Genomic DNA, 22,785 nt, shown 5'->3' on the forward strand with positions numbered 1-22,785 from the left:
AGGCCCGACACAGGGGGGCCGCTGTGCTCACTGGGCGCAGAGGAAGAGGACGAGGGAGCAGTTTGCTCCCTGGAGCAGATCTGGGTGGCATCTGTGGGAGGACAGTCTCCTCGGCAGCTGCAGAAGCAGGGAGCCTCTGGCCGGCTCTCTTGGTCCCAGCGCCTGCCGCAGAGCCGAGGGCCCGGGAGGGGAGAGGGGGATGTAGACAGAGGCTGCCATGGAGATGACCCAGCGCCACAGCGAGTGGGGTAAGCCGATGACGCCTGCTCTGCATGGAAGCCACCAGCTGTCGCCTCCCACCCCTTCGCCCCCATGGGCCCAGATGGCTCCCACTTCTCCCCACACAGTCCCAGGCTGTCTCCGCAGGCCCGGCCCAGACCCCGCACCCCCATTCAAAGGCCAAGGGTCCCGAGTGCCAGAGGTAACAGGGAGACAGGGACAGACGAACACGCACGCACAGCACACAGCCAGCGCCCAAAGGGCCAGATTCTCCAAATTCTGGGACTTGCTGCTGAGGCCTTTGCAGGCCGACTGAGGAGAAGCATCCTATAGGCACGTAGCCTTTAAGAGGAGACAAGGACCAGACAAGGCCCAAGACCACCCAGACCGCACGCACGGGCTTGCCAGGCTGCAGGGGAAACCCAGGAGCATGGCCTTGCAGATCAAGAGGCAGTGGCTCACAGTGGAGAACACGGGAAGAGGCAGAGGCAAAGCCATCCCACGCAGACACCACGCTGACCACACGGGCCCTTTGCATCCAGATCAACAGTGCATGGCTGCAGCGCTGGGCCCAGCAGACAAAGACCAGGGACAAATTCAGTACAGTCACAGGGCTAAGGTGCTGGGGTGTGCAGTGAAAAAGATTCCTCTCCCTTTATTTTCTAACACGTGGAAATTGTTAAACAATTGATAAACAATTAATAGATGGAGAAAAAGGAAAAACAGAAAAAATAGTGCACCTGTAGATTCAAACGCAAACATATATACAATTATATTAAAGTAAGTGGATTAATCTAACTAAATGGCTGACGTTTTCAGACTGGATTTTAAAAAAGCAAAACTTTATGACGTGTTATTTATAAAAGAACTACTTCTTAAAGATATAGATGGCGTAAATGTCAAAGGGTGTAAAATGATATATCATGCAAATATCAATCAAAAGAAAGCCACATGGTCTCATATATATCAAAGTGGACTTTAAGCCAAGGACTGTTATCGGTGACAAAGAGAGATAGTTCCTAACGACCACAGGACCACGCCATCAAACAGACACGACAGTGCCAGCCATGCACACACCCACCCAGCAACAAAACCAGACAGAACGACAGGACGACACAGACCAACTGACAGGGTTGGAGGTTTTCTTCTCTTGGTCACAGAGGAGACACAAAACACCGCTACCAGGAATGACAGGGGAGGCATCACTACAGACATTAGGAGAAGGACAACTTTATGCCAATGAAGTCACTAGCTTAGCTGAAATGGGCAGATTCCAGTCCTTGAATGGGAATCCAAAACTAACATGGGAAGAAATGGAAAATGCAAATATGCCGTATCTATTAAAGAAATTGAGTTTGTAATTAAAATCTTCCCACAAGGAAAACTCTAGGCTCAAATGGCTTCGCCAATGCACTCTAGCAAACCCTTGAGGAAGTCATGCAAACTTGTTCAGAAAACAGAAGGGGAGAGAACACCTACAACCCATTTTCTGAGACCAGCATAAACCTGATACCAGAACCGGACAAGGACATTGCAAGAAAAGAAAATCTAGGACAATATCCCTAATGAGCATGGAGATAAGAATTACTGAAGAAATATTAGCAAATTGGGTTCAATGATAGATAAAATCCAACCTAGTGGTGCAAGGCTGGGATACTATTCAAAAGACAATGTCATTTACCACATTGGCAGAATAAAAGAGGGAAATCATGTGATCACCTCCACAGGAATAGGAAAAGCACTTGACAAAATTCAACATCATTAATGACTTAAAAGCAAAAATCTCACCACACTAGGAGGAGAAACTTCCTCAACCTGAGAAGGGTATCTTCGAAAAAGCCCAGCTGACACTGTGCTTAATGGTGAAATACTGAACCCCTTCCCCTAAGACCAGGAGAAAGGCCAGGGTGCCTGCTCTCCCACTTCTGTTCAACTCTGTGCTGGGATCCTAGACAGTGTGCTAAGGCATAAAGTTCTAAATGGAAGAAATAAAATTGTCTTTGTTCACAGATGCCATGATCGTGACATACAAGGTTTTAGGGATACAGTTGATGTGCAACATTTTTTAAATTGTATTTGTTTTTTGTTTGTTTGCTTTTTTAGAAAGAACACAGGACTACTGCTCCCATTACAAAGGGTAGGTCTTTGCAGGATGAAGGAGGGAATTCTGAGGGTGAGAAGGAGGCCCCTACTTGTCAGGGATGAGTAGGTTCCACAGGACTATGATGACTCAGGCCCTGCGCAGGAACTTCTTGGAGATGTAGTAGTCCTTGTCGACCGGGGTGGATTTCTTGCCCTAATGCTCTTGGGGACCTCGGTCCACATCTCCAGCACCGCGTCGCTGTCCCTGTCGAAGGGGGTTCCTACGGCCTGGGGGCTTCTTGTCGTTGTGGCCACTGATGAGCACTTGGGTGTTGTTCTTGACTGACTGTGAGTACAGTGAGTGGACCCGGGTTAAACTCTTCCTCGTCCTGCTTCTGCGGCTGCTCCAGGGTCACCTCACTCTTGGGTTTGTTGAGGACACTCATAGTGGTAGTGGCTGTGCTCCTAGGTCAGTGCTGACTCCTCTGCATTGCTTCTGCCTCTCACAACTTATTAAGTATTAAATATGGAGAGAAAATTGAACAAAACTTGTGCAACCCCTGCACTGAAACTATGGAACGAGACAGAAAGTACAGACCGGAACGGACAGCATGATTTGCTATATTCATGGATTCGAAGACTCAAAATTTTAAGAGGCCCACTCTCTCTGCATCAATCAATAATTTCAACGCAATGCCAATCAGTATCTCGGCCAGCATCTTTTAGGAATTGACAAACTGATTCTAACATATACATGGAAAGGCAAAGAATCTAGAATAGTGAAAACAATTTTGAAAAAGAAGACCAAAGTTGCAGGGCAAACACATCTGCTTTCAAGATGTATTATAAAGCTATAATAATCAATATGGTACAGTATTGGTGTAAAAGATAAAACAGACATCCCTATTGCAAAAGAAGGAGGAGGAAGGGGAGAAGGAGGAGGAGAAGGAGGAAGAGGGGAAAGGGGGAAGAGCAGAGAGAGGGACGGAGAGAGGAAGAAAGACAAGAAGGAAGGAAGGAAAGAAGGGAGGGGGGAACCTTGGCCCTTACTTCATATTAACACAAAAATCAACTTGAAATGGAACTTTAAAATTAACAGCTAAAACTATAAAAGTTGTAGAAGAAAATAAAGGATAAAATCTTTGTGATCCTGAGTTGGGCAAATATTTCCTAGAAAGGACAAGAAAGGAACAAACCATAGAGGAAGAAATTTTTACTTCATCAAATTTTGACTTATTTTCCAGAATCCCCTTTAAGACCCAAATTGGAATCAGATATACAGAACTGGCTCCTATAAACCAGCACACAATTGGATTAGCCATAGGGGATGGGGGAAACTTTCTGGGATGAAAGAAATATCCCACACTTGACAGCAGTGGTGCTTACAAAACTGTATACATTTGTCAAAAGTCATTGAATCGCACCCTTTAAAATGATAAATTTTACTTTATGTAAATTACAATTCAGGAAACTGAATTCAAAAATTAACTGCTGGGGCACCTGGGTGACTACACCCACTCTTGACCTCAGCTCAGGTCTTGATCTCAGGGTCGTGAGTTCAAGCCCTGTGTTGGGCTCTGCCCTGGGCATGAAGGCTACCTACAGTTTTTTAAAATTATATCTCTATGTAGTAGTAATTAAAAACCTAAAAATAAAACTATAAAAAAATTAGGCCCCTTATGATAGCATCAAATAAACAGAATGCTTGGAAATAAAATTAATGAAAGATGCACAAGACCTGCATACTGGAAACTCCAACCCATTCCTAAACAAGAAATAAATAAATGGTGACATATACCATGTTCATGGATTAGAGGGCTCAATATTATTAAGGTATCCATTTTATCTAAAATTGATATACAGATAGAACATAACCTCAACAAAATCTCGGCAGACTTTTTTGTAGATTGGACTCAAAATTTATACGGAAATACAAAGGCTATAGAATTGCCAAAACAATTTTGGTAAATGAACAAAGCTGGAAGACATACACTATCTCTTTTCAAGATTTACCATAGAGCTGTAACAATGAAGAGAGTGTATCACTGGTATAAAGAAAGACAAAGACAGATCCCGAAACAGACTCACACATGCAGATCAAATGACTTTTGACAAAGGTACCAAAGTTATCCAATGAGGAAAACAAAGTCTTTTCAAGGGATGGTGCCGGAATAATTGGGTATCCACATGGGAAAAACCAACTCCCTACCTCATGCTCTGCACAAAAATGGGTCAGAAATTGGCCCTAGACCTAAACTTGACTCGAAGGTAGACAAAAATTTCAGACAAGACAGAGAAATCACCAACCAGAAGGGAATGACTGCTCATCTAAAAAGAACATTGAGGGGAAGAACAGGCCAACCACAGATGGAGAGAAAATATCACAACACATCCGTCCATCAAAAGACCTGAATCCAGAATGTCTAAAGAACTCCTTTTAGAGAGCTCAGTATTCATACAGAACTCAGTGTTAACAACGCGCACACTCACACACCAAACAGGCAAAAGACTTAAACAGACCCTTCACACAGTAAGCTGTACAAATGACCAACCAGCAGATGAAAAAGTCATCAATACCATGAGTCATCAGGGGAATGCAAATGTTCCCAACACCAAAATTTCTCTTTGTTCATCATTTTTGGAACACTCATCGTCTGCCAATGTAAGAAGCATAATTTTCTTGATAATTGTATAGTTCTCCATGACGATTAGATTTGGCCGTGCCTACTGGAGAGATCCTGCCGAGCCTCTAAGACACCAGCCGGCCGCCCTGCGGGCCAGCAGATGCCTTTAACCCAGACCCCACGAGCACCCCCAGGGGTCCGGCCAGAAAGGAGAGCAAGTCTGGGCCACGACTGCCCCTGCATAGTCCAGAACATTCCCTGAAGGTAGACCTGGCGTGTGTGACACCCATCGGGTCAGAAAGACTCCAGCTGGGGTTGGTCTGAGCACTTCCGGGTCAACTCGCACATTCCCTCCTTCCGCTCAGTCGACTTAAATGCAACAAGCAAGGCCCTGGGAGCCCCCGGTAAATACAGTGTGGTCCTGCCCTCGCGGCATCGCGGGCACTGGAGAAAGATGCACATTCCTGTGACAGGAGACTCCTGGAGAGGGTCTCTGTCTACTGTGCAGGCTTGCGTGCACACGCACACACACGCGCACACACAGACCCGCAGCACACGCAAGAACACCGTCTCCAAACAGAAAGCTGCTTTTCTTGGGCCATCCGTGCTGCTGTCTGTGAGTCTGGCTTCCACGAGCCCCCAGGAAATCGAAAGCCCCCTGAGTCCTCGACCCAAGGCCGTGGCCATGTCCTGTGTGCTGTGCCCCGAGGCTCTGAGGCCCAGGCTGCTGGCGGGCTGACCCAGGGTCTGGGAGCTGAGGCACCACCAGTCAGAGGGCGCCGCACCACCAGCTCCCACCTCACTACTCGCGTGGAGGACGGCTCTCTTTGCCGTAGGGCTGCCGTCCACTCACCAAGGGGATGTCAACGGCACCTTCATTGGAAACGGAGACACTGCAAGATTGTGTAATTAACAGAGCCTTTCGGGACGTTTCAATTAACTCAGTCTGCAGATGAGCAAACTCCTGTTCTCTGGAGCACCGAGATTTTTTAATTAAAAGGAATTTGAGATAATTTTGTAAAGGTTTCTTGGATTCCACTGGACACGCCCACAAGGGTCTGAAGGCAGGTGGCCCCGCCTTGTTCCAGGTGACCACGGTCCCCTCGGCTTTCTTGGCCTGCAATGCCCTCCCTCCAAGACTGTACACGTGGGCCCGAAGATGCGCATCATCCCAGCAAGAGGGTGGGCTCAACTTTCCGAGGACTGAGGAGCCCTGTCAGCCCCGGAAGTGATAAGCCCACAGGTGAGCTGGGCTGCACAAACCTTAACTTCCCGGCCCCAAGACACAGCTCTGCCACCCTGCGCACGGCCATGGGGACGCTCAGCCTGCGGACTGGGGGTGCGGTCAGCACGGGCTCTGCGTCCACCTGTGCGCACAGGACAGCCTTTCCTAACCTCGTGTCCCAGCGAGACAGACATGGGCCCTGGCAGGCAGGCGGGGGGAGGGTCCCCCAACACTGGGCCTCTCTCAAGATCCAAGGCTCCCTCTGCAGGGGTCCAGGGGGCCCCGTCGAGACAAAGCATCTCCTGGGCCCCAGACCACTCCAGCTGCTTCCTAAAGACACAGGAGCCAGAACATTGGGCAGCAGCCCACGAAGGCTGCTACCGCGAAGTCCAGCAGCACCATGCACGGCACCCCCTCCACGGGCAGGAGGTGCCCACACGGAGTGGACAGCTAAGGCGAGCACAGCCCAGGACACTTGTCAGCCAAGCAGGGGCCGCTCCCACACACTCCCACACACACAGGCATAAATATATCCTTATATACTCTCTCTCTCTCTCTCTCTCTCTCTCTCTCTCTCACACACACACACACACACACACACACACACACACACACACACACTGCCAGGCCCATGGGCAGGGACTCCCAGAGACGCTTTGGAAGGGACACCAACTCCCCCAGACCCTCAGCCACGCCTCAACTGCATTTCCCAGCCAGTGGTCACAGGAAACTCAAGGCTCAGTGCTCCCAATGGCTAGCACTGTGGTTCTCAGCAGGGGGCAGTTACCCCCTGGGGACACGTGGCAATGCCTGGATGTATGACTGACTGTCACAAATGTGTGGGGGGGGGGGGTTGCTGCTGGCACCAGTGGGCAGAGGCCAGGGATGCTGCTAACATCCTGTAGTGCAAGGAACCGCGCCCCTCCCCCTCCAAGAACGACCCGGCCCGGATGTCCACGCTGCAGAGCCTGCCTGGCTTAGAGCTGGCCCCTGCTCCACCCTGCACAGGGCAGCCCCCGCCGGCTTGGCCTGTGGAAGTCCAGGGGACCCTGTGGTCAGAGCTGTACCCAGCTGAGGCCCCAAAGCCGCCCTGCACACCAGTGACCGCCCCAGAAGGCACGGGGACCCTGTGCGGAGGGAGGCGGCTGTGGCCCCCGACACGAGGCACACACCTGCTCACCAGCCGGGTTCTCAGCTCCTGTCAGATGTGCGTTTCATAAGCAGCCCACACGCAGCCTCTCCAACCCAATTCGAGGAAAGGGCTTTTGGGACAGCAGCACCCGCATCTGCCCAAATTCATCCATCACGTTCAGCCCGAAGGCAAGTGCAGCCAGTCTCCTGTGTCTCCAGCAGCCGGAACAGCCACTCCCACCCCTGTGCCCCATTCCCCGTCCCCTGCAGGCCCTGCCCTGACTTCTCCTAAAGCCCAGTGTCCTGAGCCTGTTTGTCCAAGTGACCAGGCAGCTTCACCTAACTTCTCTGACGGCCTGGAACAGAACACACGCCCCCGGAGAAAAGGGAACAGAGTCATCCAGAACCGAAGCCAGGGTCTGGCCGTCCAGAGGGCTCTGCTGCTGCCAGCTGGGGACGGGGGAGGGCAGGGGGCAGGGCCAGAGGGCCCGGACTGCCACGACAGGGCACTGAGTGGGCAGGAGCCATGCCGGACGCACGGGCTGGTTACACCTGGCCCCAAGGAGGGCTCGGGCCTGGGGGCACCAGAGCTCGGTTCTGAAGGGGCCGAATCTGAGAGTGTGAGACACATCAGTGGTAGTGTCGAGTCAGAGACTGGACAGAAAAGTCCGCAACGTGGGAGGCAGGTCCCGGCTGGAGATATAAATTTGGGAGTCGGCATATGGATGACATTTGAAGCCGTGAGGCGGCCGACGTGTGAGTGTAGTGACGCACAGTGGGGAGAGAAGGACCGGCCGAGGGGCCGAGGAGAAGCCAGTGGCGGCACCCTGGGAGCCACAGCGGGGGAGCGACTCTGGGCGGCTCCACGGTGCCAGGTGCTGCCACGGGTGGAGGACGAGCAGGGCCGGGGCTGGACATCACTGGCAGCCACGTGGAGGGGACCTTCCCCCGGGCGCGGGGCCGCGGGTTCCCGGGGGCAGAGAGGCAGGGACGAAGAGCCCCTGATGAGTTTTGCTGGAGACGGGGAGCAGCGCACATGCAACGCCTACAGGACGCCTGCACCACGAGGGCCCTGAGGACACAGAATCACGTGGCTCCACCCTGGCCACCCTCAGGAGCCGGTGACGCAACCCGTCAACACGCGTGAAACCTGAGCTGAGCTCAACGCAGGGCTCGGCTGAACCCGGGGGGCCCGGGAGCTCCACCCGCCCGTCTCCGCTGCCGCCGTGGACGGCTCTTCCCGCCCCCACAGAGCCTCTGAGACGTCCTGGGGCAGGGACATTCTGTCAGGCCTACACCTAGGAACACATCCTGGGTTGCAGGGTCACTGCCCCCCAGCCGAGGGCCAGTAGGAGCCATCTGAGGCTGGACACTTCTGGCACGACGGGGGCCCCGGGCCGTCTCAGCCGGAGGGTATTTGCGAGAAGGGCCGGGGAGGTTTGGGCTCAGTGCGGCGGCACGGGGGCGTAGGGGGCAGCGGCCCGGACACTGTCAGGGTGCTTGGACAGCTTTAGGGCTGGGCATCCTCGTAGCTCGTCCACAGAAGGTGGGGGGTAAAGAGCTGTGACTGGCAGAGCCGGGCAGGGGGAGTCTGGCCATTTGGGCTTGGACAACACTCGTGACGTGCCACGGAGGGCTCTTGTCTCTGTCTTGGCCCATCACGGTCGGACGTGGGTGTTCTGTGATATCGTTTACGTGCGACACAAGAGCGCCAGGGCCCGGCCGCGTGCCAGGCCAGCTCCAGACGTGAAGGCTGGGCTCTCTCTGCCACGTCCCGCCGAGCAGCTTCTGAAGTGGTTGTGTGAATTCACACTCCCTCTGCCCGGGGCGTACAGAGCAGGTGCACACGGCAGATACTCAGCTCGCCGAAGGAGGTGACGGGCACACACCAGAGCCCGTGCTTCAGAGAGACGGTCCTTTCCCAGGAACAGAGAGCACCCCCGGCACTGTCCCCTCCCCGACAGGAAGACCCGGGCTCCCTGGAGAGCTGACTGATTCCAGCACCGGGCCAGGGGACAAACCTTGTGGGGCCAGAAAGGAAGGGCTCAAAAGGCTGCAGGAACAAGAGAAGGGCGACGGGGCGTGCCAGGGGCACGGGAGCCAGCCGAAGGCCAGGCCAGAGCTACAGCAACAGAAGTGACAACGAAGTCACACTGGATTATAACCCAAGTGCCCCACTAACACCCTTGCGTCCACACTAATATACGTGAATGACCCAACAACCACACAAATGGGGAGGAGAGACAAATCTGCGCAGAACGTAGACGCCTCCCCCTCCAGGATGGGGGGCCTGACACCCACCCCCTAAGCGTGGGTGGTGCGTGGGGACTGCCGACAGGACAGTCCCTGACGGCGGACGCTCCTGAGTAGGAGGCCGCAGCCACGGGGACAAGGTCAGAGCCCCGCTGGGCTCGTCCCACAGACCCATAACCCAGTGGGACCCCGACATGCTACAAAACACCTGACCAGCTCTCCTCAAAACCACCGAGGTCATCAAAAACCAGGAAAGGCTGAGAAACTGTCGTGGCCCAAGAAATGTAAAGAAAGACACGTCACGTGGAACCACGGAACAGGAGAATATCAAGTACAGACGGGAAACCTGAATCAACTATGGGCCTCCGTTACTCAGTTGTGACTGTTAATTCCACGTGTCAACTCGATTGGCCACGGGCGCCCAGATCACACACTCTCCCGGCGGGTCTGGGCGTGTTTCGGGTGATGCCAGCACTGCAGTCCGTGGATTCAGTAAAGCCGACCCCCACCCCAGCGAGTGTGGACATCGACCAATCCACCGAGGCCCTGATGGGGGAAGGGTGGACTCTCCCTTTGTTCCTGCCTCACCTTCCGGGACGGCTCGTGTCACGTTCTGCCCTCGGACCGGGAGCTGCCCACGGACGCGGACTCAGTTCCCAGGGTCAGCCGGCCCACGGCTGACTGTATCCTGCTTGGGCTGCGTAAGTGTGCGAGCCCCCGGTCTAAATAAATCCCCCAGTACACACACACACACCCCCGCATGCACGTGCACACACGCACACACCACACTCCCGTTCTGCAAGTGCACCCCCCCCCCCGACAGCCCTGACTACTATGGGGTCAGGTCACGGTGGGCTCACCAGGTGTGGCTGTCTGACCCTCCACCCCAACACAAGACACTGGTGTTCGTGGAAACCCGTGGTGACGGTTCGTCGCACTGCCTTCAGACTGTGCTGCAAATCTACAATATTCTCTCTCTCTCTCTCTCTCTCTTTTTTTCTTAAAGTAGGCGTCACGCCCCTGAGATCAAGACCTAAGCTGAGATCAGGAGTTGGACGCTCAACCCACTGAGCCACTCAGGGGCCCCTAAAATACTCCAAGTTTACAAGAAAAAAGTTTTGAAAAAGTAACACACGCTTCATATGGATCCAAGCATGGATTGGAAGGCGATACGGAAAACTGCAGGTGGTTGTTATATTAGTGCTGAGGTTACATAAGACGTTGAATTTCTTAATATTTTTTCTTGTCACTTTTTGTTATATAATAAGAAGCTATAAAGTTTAAAAAAAAAAAAGGAGCGTCCTGGCAACAGCGTCTGGTGGCTACACGAGCAGCCACGTAATTTGTCACACAAACCAGGACACGTCTGAGAGTGACAGGGAGGCCGTTAATCACTACGCCCGACCAACCAGCAGGAACCGGAGTCGTGCGGGGTACAGGGTCGTAGCTGCGTCCTCCCTAAATCCCTGCGCATCGTGGCCCCAGAGCAGAGCCGGGTCAGCGGGGAGGCTTTGTCAGAGGCACCGAGACGTGACATTGGTGTCCGGGGGCCCTTCTCAACCTTCTCGACCCTGTGAGCCCGCACAGCCAGCTCACCCATGGCCGACCACGCACTCTTGCCCGAAGCACCCTACAGGGGTGGGGGGAGGGCCACCCCAGGTTTTCCAGCTGCTGAATGTGCCACGGGGCCCCCAGCCCAGGCATGAACTGCTCGCGCACGTGTGGACGGGGACCCCCTCTCTTTGTGGCTTCCTTCCTGTTTCCCTGTCCCCCACCCTCCCAGTCATGTGCTAATTTTGCAAAGCATCCTTTCTGCCGAGGAGCTAAAATACAATTTCAGAAACACACGTCGACCTTGATTCTAGAAGAAAAGGAGAAAACAAAAGAACTGGGGACGAAGGAGAGACACGACCCGGGACAGCCCAGGTGGGTCCCCTGGACCCAGGGTCCCTGTGAGCTTCCCGGAAAAGTCCCCAGGGCCAGGTGGGTCACAGGCGCTGGCAGGTGCACAGCCCGCAGGCTGCCTGGGCTCCATTCTTCACACTCAGGAGGCGCTCGCTTCCCCTCTTTCTTCCTGTTTGTTTCCGAGACGGACGGCACTTCCCCGGAGGCTGAGTTTCGAGGCAGAGAACTGAATTCCACGAGTGTCCCAGGGATTCCCGGGGCTCTGACACAGCGACCGCTCTGCTGGGTGGTGCTGGGTCCTCTTGCCACACTGGCACCCTGCGTGGCCCCGGGGCCGAGGTGGCCAAGAGGGCGCTCACACAACACGGGGAAGGCAGGCCTCTTCCCGAGGTGGCCGTGGGCAGACACACGGAGGGGCTTCCGGCTCGTCCCTGCCGGCCACCCCCGTGTGCGTGCTCTCTCCTGAGCCTGAGCGGGACCTGCTCCAGCCATGCAATGTGGCGGAGGGACAGGGTGCCCGTCCACACCCACCGCGTGCCTCAGCCCCCGTGCGCTGGGCTCCATCGGCCTCGGCGCTCTCGGGAGGAAGTCCCACTCCCCCACGGCAGACACCTGTGGACACGGAGGAGCCCCGAGACCACGGACGATAGGCCCACGCAGCCGCTGATGATCCCTTCAAAGGGTGGGGCCCGATTCCCTCCCCTTGAGTGTGGGCTAGACACGGTGACCCACTTCCGGCAAGTGGCCTAAGGCGCCAGGGACAGCATGTGACTTCGGAGTGTGGCTTGCTCCTCTCTCCCGGCTCGCGGAGAGGCTGGCCGCCGTGGCGTGAGGCCACGCAAGCAGCCCCACGGAGAGGCCCACGCGGTGAGGGGCTGGCGCGGGAGCAGGGTCCCCGCCTGTCAAAGCTGCAGACGGTGCAGGTGCAGCCACGGCTCACGGTTCCCGGGGCGCCCGGAGCCAGACGCACCCGGGAGAGCCGCTCCCGACCCCCCAGCTCACAGAAATGGAGGTGACGGCACGTCTTAAGGCCTGAGGTTTCGAGGTGGTTTGCTACGTCACAGAGAACAGGAACAGATAACACACAGCAGGCGACAGCCTGAGCCGCGACCCCCGGGGACGTGACGTTCGGCCTCCAGGCCTCTGAGCCGTTCCAGCTGGGAATGAGGCACCGTGTACGTGAGCAAGGGAGCCACCGCGGATGTCCTGGGGGACCTGTCCCCACCGGACCCTGGCCAGTCCGAGAAACAATAAGAAGAGGTGTGGTTAAGTCACTGAGCTTTGGGGCCCTTCGTCGCCGCAGATGAGTAACTGACGACGGGCCCCGCGGGCACAAACAGCGACCAGTCTGAGAGACTCGGTGCTGAGACCCTGCCCCGCCCCCAGGGCTCCGGGTCGCACGTGGCCAGCCAGGTCCCAGGAGAGGCCCAGGTCCTGGGGGAGGCAGCCGATGGCACAGCAGACCCCTCCTCGCCCCGACGCTGCCACAGGCACGAAAGAACAAAGGCCACGCTTGCAAAGGCCCGAGTGTCTGTGCCAGGCCTGACACGCTCCCAAGGAAATCGCAAAGTCGTCTGTGTCTTGCTTTTGTGACCAGTTCCACCTCACGCATACAAAGCATGAGGAGTCATGATGTGAATTCTGAGAGCAGAGACCTTTCTAAAGTCAACTTCTGAAATCGCTGTGAGAAATTGAATGTACTCAGCTCTATTTTTAATAAATTGGGGGCGACACTGACTCCCACCCACACCAGCTCCTCGGTTTCGGAGCCTAGATAACAGCCAGCCAGGATTTCGCAGGATCGACGCGGGCCTGTGCCGGAGCCTCCGTGGGCTCCCAGGCACACGCGGGACGTGGCGGGGGGAGGAGGGGCCTTCCCACAGCTGAGTGGAGCCAGGCAGGGAGAGCCCCCAGCGGTCAGCTGCCTTGGTTTTTAAAGTAATAGATTTTAGGTCAATGACAGAAAACATTTTTTGATGAAGCAGGCATCCCAGATTTTAAAAATAACAATAATTGTATTAATTACAGCTTCTCCCAAGTTGTCTCAAATTCTGATCACGGAAATCACTCCGCGTTTGGATCCAGCCGGTGTTTGGGGCAGCAAAAAGTAGCCCAGCGTGTCCTGCGGGGGCCCGGCCGGCTCGCACCCCGAGAGGAGCTCGGTGTCCACCCGCCTTGGGGAGAAGGAGCAGAACGGAGGAGGCCTGCGCGCCGGACGGCGAGGACTGACCGTTTGTGGGAACACCAGCCAGCAGGAGGAGCGCTTACCGAAGCTGTGTGTGTGTCCGTGGTCACACACAGGTTGCGGAGCGAGGCAGGTGTGAGGAAACATGCGGTCGACCTATTCGAAGTAAGGAAGAACGACGTGCACAGGAAGGACAGTGACCCCAGCCCCAGGGCCAGGCCCTTCACTAAGGTCAATGCCACATTTGACTGAGCTTCCTGTGGACGGGGACCCGGGCACAGGCCCTTAAAATAAGAACCAACCGGCCCCAAAGAGGACCAGAGGGGCTGTCCCAGGCCCCCCAGGAGGGCAGAGGGCTCCCGTCAGCCCCCAGCAAGGCCCTCGGGTGTGGGGCTGGACCGCCAAGCTCCCAGCACACACCGGAGGGGAGCCAAGCGACCTCTGGGACACGCGAGCCCTCGGCACCCGCCAAGCAGTCGGCTCTGGGACCAAGGACACGCACACAGGATCGGGGAGCACCTAGATGTCCCTTAGCAACCCCCACTGGTACACTTGCCCGGCACACCTGGGGAGGGATCAGAAGGAAGATGCCAAGTCCCCACTTAAGAAAAAGGAAGACGGTGGAAATGTGCTGTGGTTACGTGTGCCCCAGGCCGTACCTGACACGGATCATGAAGAAATAAAGACACAACTGAAAGAGACATGGGGCCATCTCATAACCAGCAGCTTCACGGTAAGAGCCAGCTTGTGTCCAGGGCCAGTGTGGGCTCCCGTCCAATGCCCGTCACCCAGTACGCCGAGCCCCAGGGGACTCTGCCCTCAGCATCTGGGCCTGCTAAGCCCTCCGTGCCCAAGGTGCGTCCCAGGGCAGGCGGCAATGGCACCGCCTGGGAGCCGGTTGGCAATGCAGACCCTTGGGCCCCACCCCAGACCTGCTGAGTCGGAATCTGCCTCTTCACAAGGCCCCCGGGGGGGTTGCGGCCCAGGACGGCTGGGCCGCCCTGACCCTGTTCAGAATGAGTGCCCCTCCACAGCTTTGCCACCCTCAGACCCTCATCCTCAGACAGAAGCCCTGAACAAAAATTACCCCCGCGCATTCGTACATTACTTCTCAACTGGAAAGCTGGATGGTTAAATTTTTAAAAGAAAATCGGCTTATTTATAGCACTTTAAAACACACAACCAGATGGACAGGCGTGCAGAGATGACGTGACGGTAGGTCCCAAGTCCATTCTGAGACCAGCCTTGTCAGCCACGGGAGAGAAACACGTCAAGCTCCAGGGCTGCCTAAACGCCCTCCAGGACACCCAGTGCTGCCCCCCCAGAACCCCAGAAATCCAGGAACGAACACGCAAGGGGGCTTTCCAAAGGGGCCACGCGCCCTCCTACCCAACCTGAACCAAATGCCCGCCCCACACCAAGGGCCTCTGCATTGCCCTTAACCAGCCTTAACCAGCTGGTCAAGGACCCCAGGGTCCCAGGGTCTGCACCCACAGGGCTTCTGGCCACCAAGGCCCCTGCCACGTGGGGAGGGCGTGTGAACCGCCATTAGCCCAAGTCTGGGTCCCACAGGGAGCCACCGCCCGGCCCCCCCACCCCCTCTTCCCGGTCAGGAGGGAAGGAAAAAGGTACTTCCTGAAACTCAAGTCTATGCCCCCTGCAAACAGACTCTTAATAAGGAGGGGCCGGACTGACCCCCACAAGGGTGGCCCCATGAGCACTAGCAGGCCGCCACCCGTGTGCCCCACCCCGCTGCTCTCGGCCCTGCAAGCTCTAGAAAACACAAAGGAAAAGTGGGGCACACGCACCGTAGAGTAGTGGGCAACCCTTCTTTGCTGCTCGTGTGACTGGCCACCCAGAAAACCCAAGCACAGAAATCAAAACCCTGGGAACCAGCAAGGGTCTCAGCAGAGTGGCCATTTCCAGGATGAATAGTTTCCAAAGTAAAGTTTTGGGGTGCCTGGGGGGCTCAGTCGGTTGAGCGTCTGACTTCGGCTCGGGTCATGATCTCGCAGTCTGCGGGTTCGAGCCCCCCCGTCGGGCTCTGTGCTGACAGCTCAGAGCCTGGAGCCTGCTTCGGATTCTGTGTCTCCCTCTCTCTCTGCTCCTCCCCACTCGTGTTCTGTCTCTCTCTCACACCCAAAAACTAAACATTAAAAAAATTTTTTTAAACAATGAAATAAAAAGTAGAGTTTTCCTTCATTCCGGCACTAACCAGTGCGGAAAGATCCTGAAGCCCAGCGGCGAACACACGATAAAGGGCATTTAAACTTAGAAGCACCCTAAGTGAGCCCACAGGAGGAAGACCTTCTCGCTGCCATCAGATGTTGTTCCAAATGGACTGGAAGTTTCCATATGAAGTACCGGAAGGCAGCGCAGGTGCAGGTTTATAAACTGGGAACGGACGACAGTAACACGACACCAAGGCCAGGACCTGCCAGGAAGGAAGCTATTGATGAATCCGACCACACAGAAATTAAACACATCCGTACAAAGAAACCCCCAGCAACACTGCAAGATAGGTGGCAAATGTGCATAGGGGCTGTTCGCGGGTGAGGCCGTGTGCACGCGGAACGGTGAAAGGAAACAGGACAGCAAAGGTCCCAGTGGGAGGCGCGCGATTCACAAGAGACAGCCGCCCCAGAGATAGAAAGCAAAGAGATTAATTACCAGTCCCATTGGCAGAGAAACTCCAAGCATTAATACAATCTTTACCTTGCGGACCGTCAAAAGTGTAAAACATCTCTGCCAGCCCAAGTCGGTGAGGACTCAGGGAAAGAGGGCTTTGGAGCGCACAGCGAGAACAAACCACCACGGCCTTCCGTCCCGGCTGCTCCGTGGAAGTCTCTGCCCTCTCGCCCCTCCCCCGGGTCCCTCCTGCCATTCAGTTTACTCATTCACGTTTCCTGTCCGCTGTCGGTCTCCCCACTGCCCCCCCTGTCTGGTTACCCTACACCCAGCAGCCATACCCATTTGGTCACCAGCGTGTAAGGCGCAGCCCCGACGGCAGCTGGCTCACAGAGGGCCGTTCGAATCGAGGCCAGCCGGGCAGACGTACCAAGATGCCTTAGGTGGACACTCTTGCGTGTGTCATTCCCAAGTGCGTGAAGCTGAATGCACAGAGATGCGTGTGCTGAGCTGTTTATGATATTCACAGACAGGGAAACACCCCAATGTCCTACGATAGGAAATGAAGTAATTAGGGAATGTGGTATCTACACAGAGGAGTTGTCTACACAGAGGAGAGCCGAAAGGCAGGGACTCCGGGACCTGACGACCCATCAAAACCACCAGCAGGGGCCTAAAGACGTAGCGGTGGCTGAGCTCTGCCCCCACCCCCACCCACCCCCACCCATCCCGATAAACTCAACTTGAATCTCCCGGGGGTGGGCCCAGCCAGCCTGGTGGTTAAGGGCACCACGGAGTCTAGCTCGTGGCCACTTTGAGGACCACGGTGGCAAATCCAGCCAACAAATGATGCTGTACATCTTTCAGGTATCTGCCACATATCGCTGAGTAAAAAAGCAGGTTACGACAGATCCACATATGGAAACACGCTCCCATTTCCGTATCAGAGGGAAAAAGTGTGCTCCCCACGGCTGCACGCGTGAGAATGCCCCTAGGGCAAGGCTGCAGAAGACGTCCACCGTTGGCCGCGGCGGGCTCTCGGGGCCAAGGATACACGTCTGAGTCTTCCCGTTGAGGACAATTTCAGGAAAAAACAGGAAAGCATACACATTAATTTATTTTAATGCTTCTTTAATTAGAAAAAAAAACCCAAAGGCTTTTTTTTTTTTTTTTTTTTTTTTGAAGAAAGGTGCTTGAGAACCTGCTGGCCTCCTGTCCTGGCAGGCTGTCCACCCACCCAACAGACACGGGCGAGGCATTCTACGGCCTTCAAGGCTCCCTTATTCCCGGTTTTCTTGGGGAAGCAAACCTTTGCAGTGACTAGGTACTTACTCCCCGCTACTAAGCTAACGCACACTGGGCTTGAGAAGGCCAGGTGCCCCCCGGTTATGGAGCTGCTCAGCAGGAAGGAGCTGGAGCCCCAGCCCCCACCCCATGGCCTCCGGCTCAGCAACCCCATTCCACTCGGGGACACCAAGGACAGTGAGAGATGAGGGGGCTGCGGGACGGCCGCAACTCTGGGGCAGAGAGCAGAAGAAAGGCGGGTCCCCTGCAGGGTTCAGCTCCGGAAATCAGGGCTCCCAGAAGTGGGCGAGGGATCTGAGGCGTGGGGTCACGGGCGCAGGGAAGGGGCCCCGGTCCGGCGTGAGAGGCGCGCAGAGTTTGAACACGCGGCCCGGCACCCGCCAAGTGAGCACAGGGTTCTCGGCGCCGCAGGACCCACAGGGACGAGGACACTTAAGACTTTCTACATCACAACCACGCTTTTTAGCTGGGATTTACCTGGCACTCTGTTAAACTGCCCTCTTTTATTTCTTTTTTTTTCCCGTTTCTCTGCACACCAAAACTTGATACATTAATCGGGAGTTTTAATCCAAAAAATTCACACAGAAGGTCTTCCGTTGCCATAGCAACCGTCCAGCCCCCAGCAAACGCACGTCTCCAGCACCACTCGGCCGCCTCTTCCAGCCGGCTCTGCAGCGGGGCCGGGAAAGTCATGGAACCGCTGTCTGGAGGGGCCGGGAGACAGCTGGGGCTCAGGGGCCACGGCTCGCGTCCCGACTCTCCTTCCTCCTTTCCAAACCCCACTCCTTCCATCTAAATAACGCCACGGACCTCACGCCAAGAGCTGCACAACATGCTCTCAGCAAACGTGTGCTGAGACACTTGAGCCACATGTGTCCTGACAGTGACATGCAAAAGGTACGGACAAGGCGGCTGCCGGCCTGGACAACGCTGCCGGCTGCCCGGCCCAGGCCCAGGCTTCGCCTCCCAGTCTCACCCAACAAAGTCCGGATAAGGCCCGATGGCGTGTTCAGTCTGCTGGGCATGTGGCCACCGTGCCAAGCGATGAGCAACTGACTGACGGTCACACGTCCGAAACAGCAAGCACCTGTGGCCCGAGTGGGCGCCCACGCCCACACACGTCCCCAAGAGCTGGTCCACGGCCGCTCTTCTCCAGGCAGGTGACGAGGGGTGCGGGATGTGCTCAAGAAGTCTCAAGTCAGACTGTGCGCATCATAAACAGACGCTGTGCTCTTTTTGCCTTTTCAATGATCCTTGAAGTCTGAGACACTGCACACCGTGAACAAACAGGAAAATCCCCACCTTGAGAAGCTGGAGGCAGCTCCTGTGCTACATCAATTCCTCTACGTTCACATTCTCTGCCTCGGAGAGCACGGGGCTAAGGTACGGAGAGAGCGGCCGGCCCTTGGCTGACACCAGCACGTGCTGAACCCAGCCGTCTTTCTCATCCCGCAGCCAGAGAAGCCACATGTAGGTAGACCTGCTTCCTCACTAGTTGCCAATTCACTCTGGGCGTTCTCTACCTTGAATATTTATGTTAAAAGCAAAAATGTATAACATACGAAACACGCACAGCAGTGAGCTCTGCGGCTCTCAAGTTCAGAGCACGCTGTGCCGATGGGGTGGGTCGATGGGGTGGGTCCGGAATGCACCCATGCCTGCCCCTGCTGAGCTGCGGAGCCGGCACCCCCCCCCCCCCCCACCAACTCCGGGGCACCTACAGCAGTCTCTCCACTGCTCTCTGACGATTGCCTGCACATCCACCACCACTGGCCTCAGGTCGTATTATTGTAATTTCCTATAACGCTTAAATTATTTATCAGAATAAATAGCTCGGGCTCTTGTGCTGAGCTGTGCTCTAAAATTATAAAAGACCCATCATACCTCTGCAGGCTGCCTACAAATGAAAAATGCATATTTCAACTATTTTAAGAAAATGTCAGAAAACATCAAGTGTGTCATCATTGTACCATTTAAATTATCTGCACGACATCTGTAAAAAGAGCTGTATGCTTGCATGTGAATTTATCACAGTGCCCCAAAGGCAGACCTTCCCTGCAGGTGCTAAGTCAACGGTGGCCCATCACTCCTTTCCACTGGCGCCGCCTCCGCATGGCCACTCAAGAGATACCTCCCCTGGGTCAGCAGCTGTACCCGTAAGGGGACCTGAGAGGAAACTCTCAAAGGCAGTTCCCAAAGGGCAGGTCTTTGCACAAAGGCAAAGCCGTCTCCCCCACTGCACACCTGCGTGCAAAGACCGGGCACGGGGCGGCCACGCCCACGACCGTCACCAGGCAGAGCTCCCAGGGCCAGGGACCCCGCGCCACCTGTGGGGCTGGCCTCTCTCCCTTCGCAAACGCGGCACAGTACAGGTGCAGAGCAGACCAAGCCTGCACAGCGCCCCTGAAAGGAAACTGGAAACACACAGCCGTCGCCACAGTACGTGGCTAACCCCGGGGCCACTCCGACCACGGACCCTCGCCCCAAAGGGCGGGGCCCAAGCCTGTTCCCGCCCGCCGCGCCGCCACTGGACACGGAGGACGCAGGCGGGAGCCCTGGGGGCGCGTGGGCGCCGCAGGCACCACGAGCGAGTTTCCTCGGAAACCGAGCCGACCCGGGACGCCGTCCCACCCGGGCGGCCGCGGTGTCTGAGCGCGAGGAAAAGCTCCCGCCGCGGCCGCCCCGCGAGAGCGCGCACGGTGTCCGTGCGGCGCGGGTCCCCACGCTGCCCCCGGGAGCGGCCCGGGGGGCCCCCCGCGCTCACCGTCCTCCTTGTCGTCAAACACCGGCCTCCGCGCCGTGGCCGCGACAGGGACGAGCCCATCCTCTTCTTCCACTTGCTCCACGGAAACAGGGGGCGCGGCTGCGCGCGGGGCATCGCTCGCGTCCCGGGCCCGGGGCTGGCCTGCGGCGGGCGGCGGCGGGACCGGGGGCGCGTCGGGGCCCGGGGGGGCGCGCGCGGCCGGGGGGCGGCGAGCCGGGGGGCGCCGCGGCGCTGCTGCCTCTGCGCTCCGCGCCGCTCCTCATGGCCGGGCCTGGGTGCGCGCCGCGGCCGCAGCCGGGGACATGGCCCGCCCGCCGGGCGGGGAACAGGGGCGGCGGCCGGAGCGGCTAGCGGCGCTCTCCGTGCGCCCCGGCCTCGGCGCTGGCTGCCGGCGCGCGCGGGGGTGGGGCCGGGGCGGGGCCGGCGGCGGGGGGCGGGGCCTGGGGGCGGAGACCCGGCGGGCGGCGCTGGAGGTGGCGCGCCCCGCCGAGGGCCCGCCGCCCACCTCGAGCGGGGCCTGGTCTGCGCGGACCCTGGGGCGGCGGCACCGACTAGGAGGCGGGGACAAGAGCGAGGGAGGGAAGGCCACGATCCCCTCCGGGTCTCCCGAGAGGACGGGAACGGCCCCGCCTCGGCCAGGCGGCGGGGACTCGGGGCTCCCCTTGGGTGTCCCCACCCCCGCCGCTTTCGCGAACAAAGCCGGCCACCCGATGTGGGGCGGCCTTCAACTTCATCGTGAGGCTCTGCGCTTCGCCAGGCCGCGCGCGGGGCCGGGGAAGGGCGGCGGGGGCCGAGGCTGGGTGGGGGTCAGAGCGTGCAGGGGAGGGAGAGGGCGGGGCGGGCCTCGGGGCCCGGTGCTTCAGCCCCTCCGCCAGCGGTCTGAGGGGAGGGAGCCTGGCTGCCAAGCGCGCGCACTCACGGACTCGTGCACCCGCGCTCTCGGGGTCTCCTTGGCAGGGTCCCCGTCCTCCTCTCGGTGAGGCCTGCCGGACGCCCATCCGGAGCTGGAGCCCCTGGCGCAGGTGCACTCCGCGAGCCCTCCAGGAACCGTGTGCCCGAGTTGCCCAGAGTCCCCTGGCCCTGCCCGGGTCGACGAGGGCCTTGGCGCTGACCGCGGGGTTCTCCACGGCCTTCGCGGCGTCTTTGGGGAGCGCCACGCACAGCTTAAGCTCGGTGAGTCTCCACCCCTGCTCGCAAGGCCACGTGAGACCGCGGGAGTCCAGCGCTGGGCACAGCGGACGCCCTAGGAGACGGCTCTGAGGAGTGCCAAGCCTCCTGCACCTTAGACTTTGTCACTGAAGAATCATTTCTGTGATGGGTTGGCTTTTGGAGGCCTTAAGTTCTGCCTGGTAGCCAGGCCCAAAGCCCGGTCATTGCTTCCTTCCCCGAGAGGTCGCGGAGGGGCCTTCTGCTTCCCCACAATGCGATGGACCCCCCCCTCCCCCCCCCCCCCCCCCCCCCCCCCCCCCCCCGCTCCCGGCTTGCAGGTCCTGCAAGGCCCTGCGGATCTCCTCGCCGCTGCTCCTCTGTCCACGCACATCCTTCGGCCACCCTGGGCTCTGCCCTGTCTCTACCCCCCCCCAACCCCAGGTTGTGATACTCAGTCTATCCGTCACCACTCCGGTCTCTTTCCATGGTTGGCTACACCTGTACCCCACCCCACCTTTGAAATTCAGCGTGGCTCCTTGACCTGCTTGACCAATGAAGTGAGAACTGTGGTGAGCTGTATAACACAGGTGTGGGACTGGCCATACATATCCCCTTGGCTAAGAGGAAGCCCCCATCACTGGGGACACTTGCAGAGCAGCCCCAGGCTTGTAGGACATGTGTTGGGCCATTGAGATGGGGGAGGGGCGCATTTTTGCTCCAGCAGAAGCCAGGTCAGTCCCACTGATCTTGTGAACTGGTCTCTCACTTCTCCAAATGAGCTGTGCTTCCCTAGGGGGATGCCCCTGACATTGAGCCAGTAATTGTCACGTAGCCAGAGTCCAGGACAGTCTCCAGTTTTCAGGTGTGCTTCATCTTATGTCGCCGATATGAGATTAACACTTGTGGGCTGCCCACCTCTTCGTAAACAGTCCTTTTATGGAACTCTGAGCTGCTCTGCTGGGAAGCAGATACCAGCACTGGCCCCAGGAAACAGGAAACAAGTTCAAAGGGGATTCTGATCCTGGGGCGCTCACCGCTCACGGCTCACCGATGTGGAGGGTCCTGGCAGGAGATGGGAAGCAGACCGTCCCTGGCTGTGGGCCACCAGCACTGACTCTGCTGGGACCAAACAGAGTCCCAAACACGGTGGCAGGCAGGAGTTTGGGGGATCAAGTGCTGGGATGGTTGGCTGCCTGGCTTCTGATGACCACAGAGAGAATCATCAGAGAGGGGAACGCACAGCGGAGGGGCCGGAGCCCCACGGTGCATTGGAGGGAGCCCTTCACCCGCTGGGATGGTACCAGGTCTGAACACA

General features: G+C 57.3%; 1 protein-coding gene and 1 pseudogene across 1 annotated transcript in view; both read right to left on the reverse strand.

The window, feature by feature from the left end:
- STK32C (serine/threonine kinase 32C) overlaps nt 1-20,729 on the reverse strand; it is a 78,591-nt gene extending 57,862 nt beyond the window's left edge. The window contains 4 exon segments of the mRNA XM_019432264.2: nt 20,322-20,363; nt 20,366-20,429; nt 20,431-20,508; nt 20,510-20,729. Of these exon segments, the coding sequence (XP_019287809.2) occupies nt 20,322-20,363; nt 20,366-20,429; nt 20,431-20,508; nt 20,510-20,584 (259 nt within the window). The 5' untranslated portion in view covers nt 20,585-20,729.
- LOC109256716 (small nuclear ribonucleoprotein Sm D2-like) lies at nt 2,408-2,976 on the reverse strand (annotated as a pseudogene).
- Nucleotides 20,730-22,785: the final 2,056 nt, after the last annotated feature.

This window comes from Panthera pardus, unplaced genomic scaffold, assembly GCF_024362965.1.
Source record: "Panthera pardus isolate Hobbes unplaced genomic scaffold, ASM2436296v1 HiC_scaffold_22, whole genome shotgun sequence".
Classification (NCBI taxonomy): domain Eukaryota; kingdom Metazoa; phylum Chordata; class Mammalia; order Carnivora; family Felidae; genus Panthera; species Panthera pardus.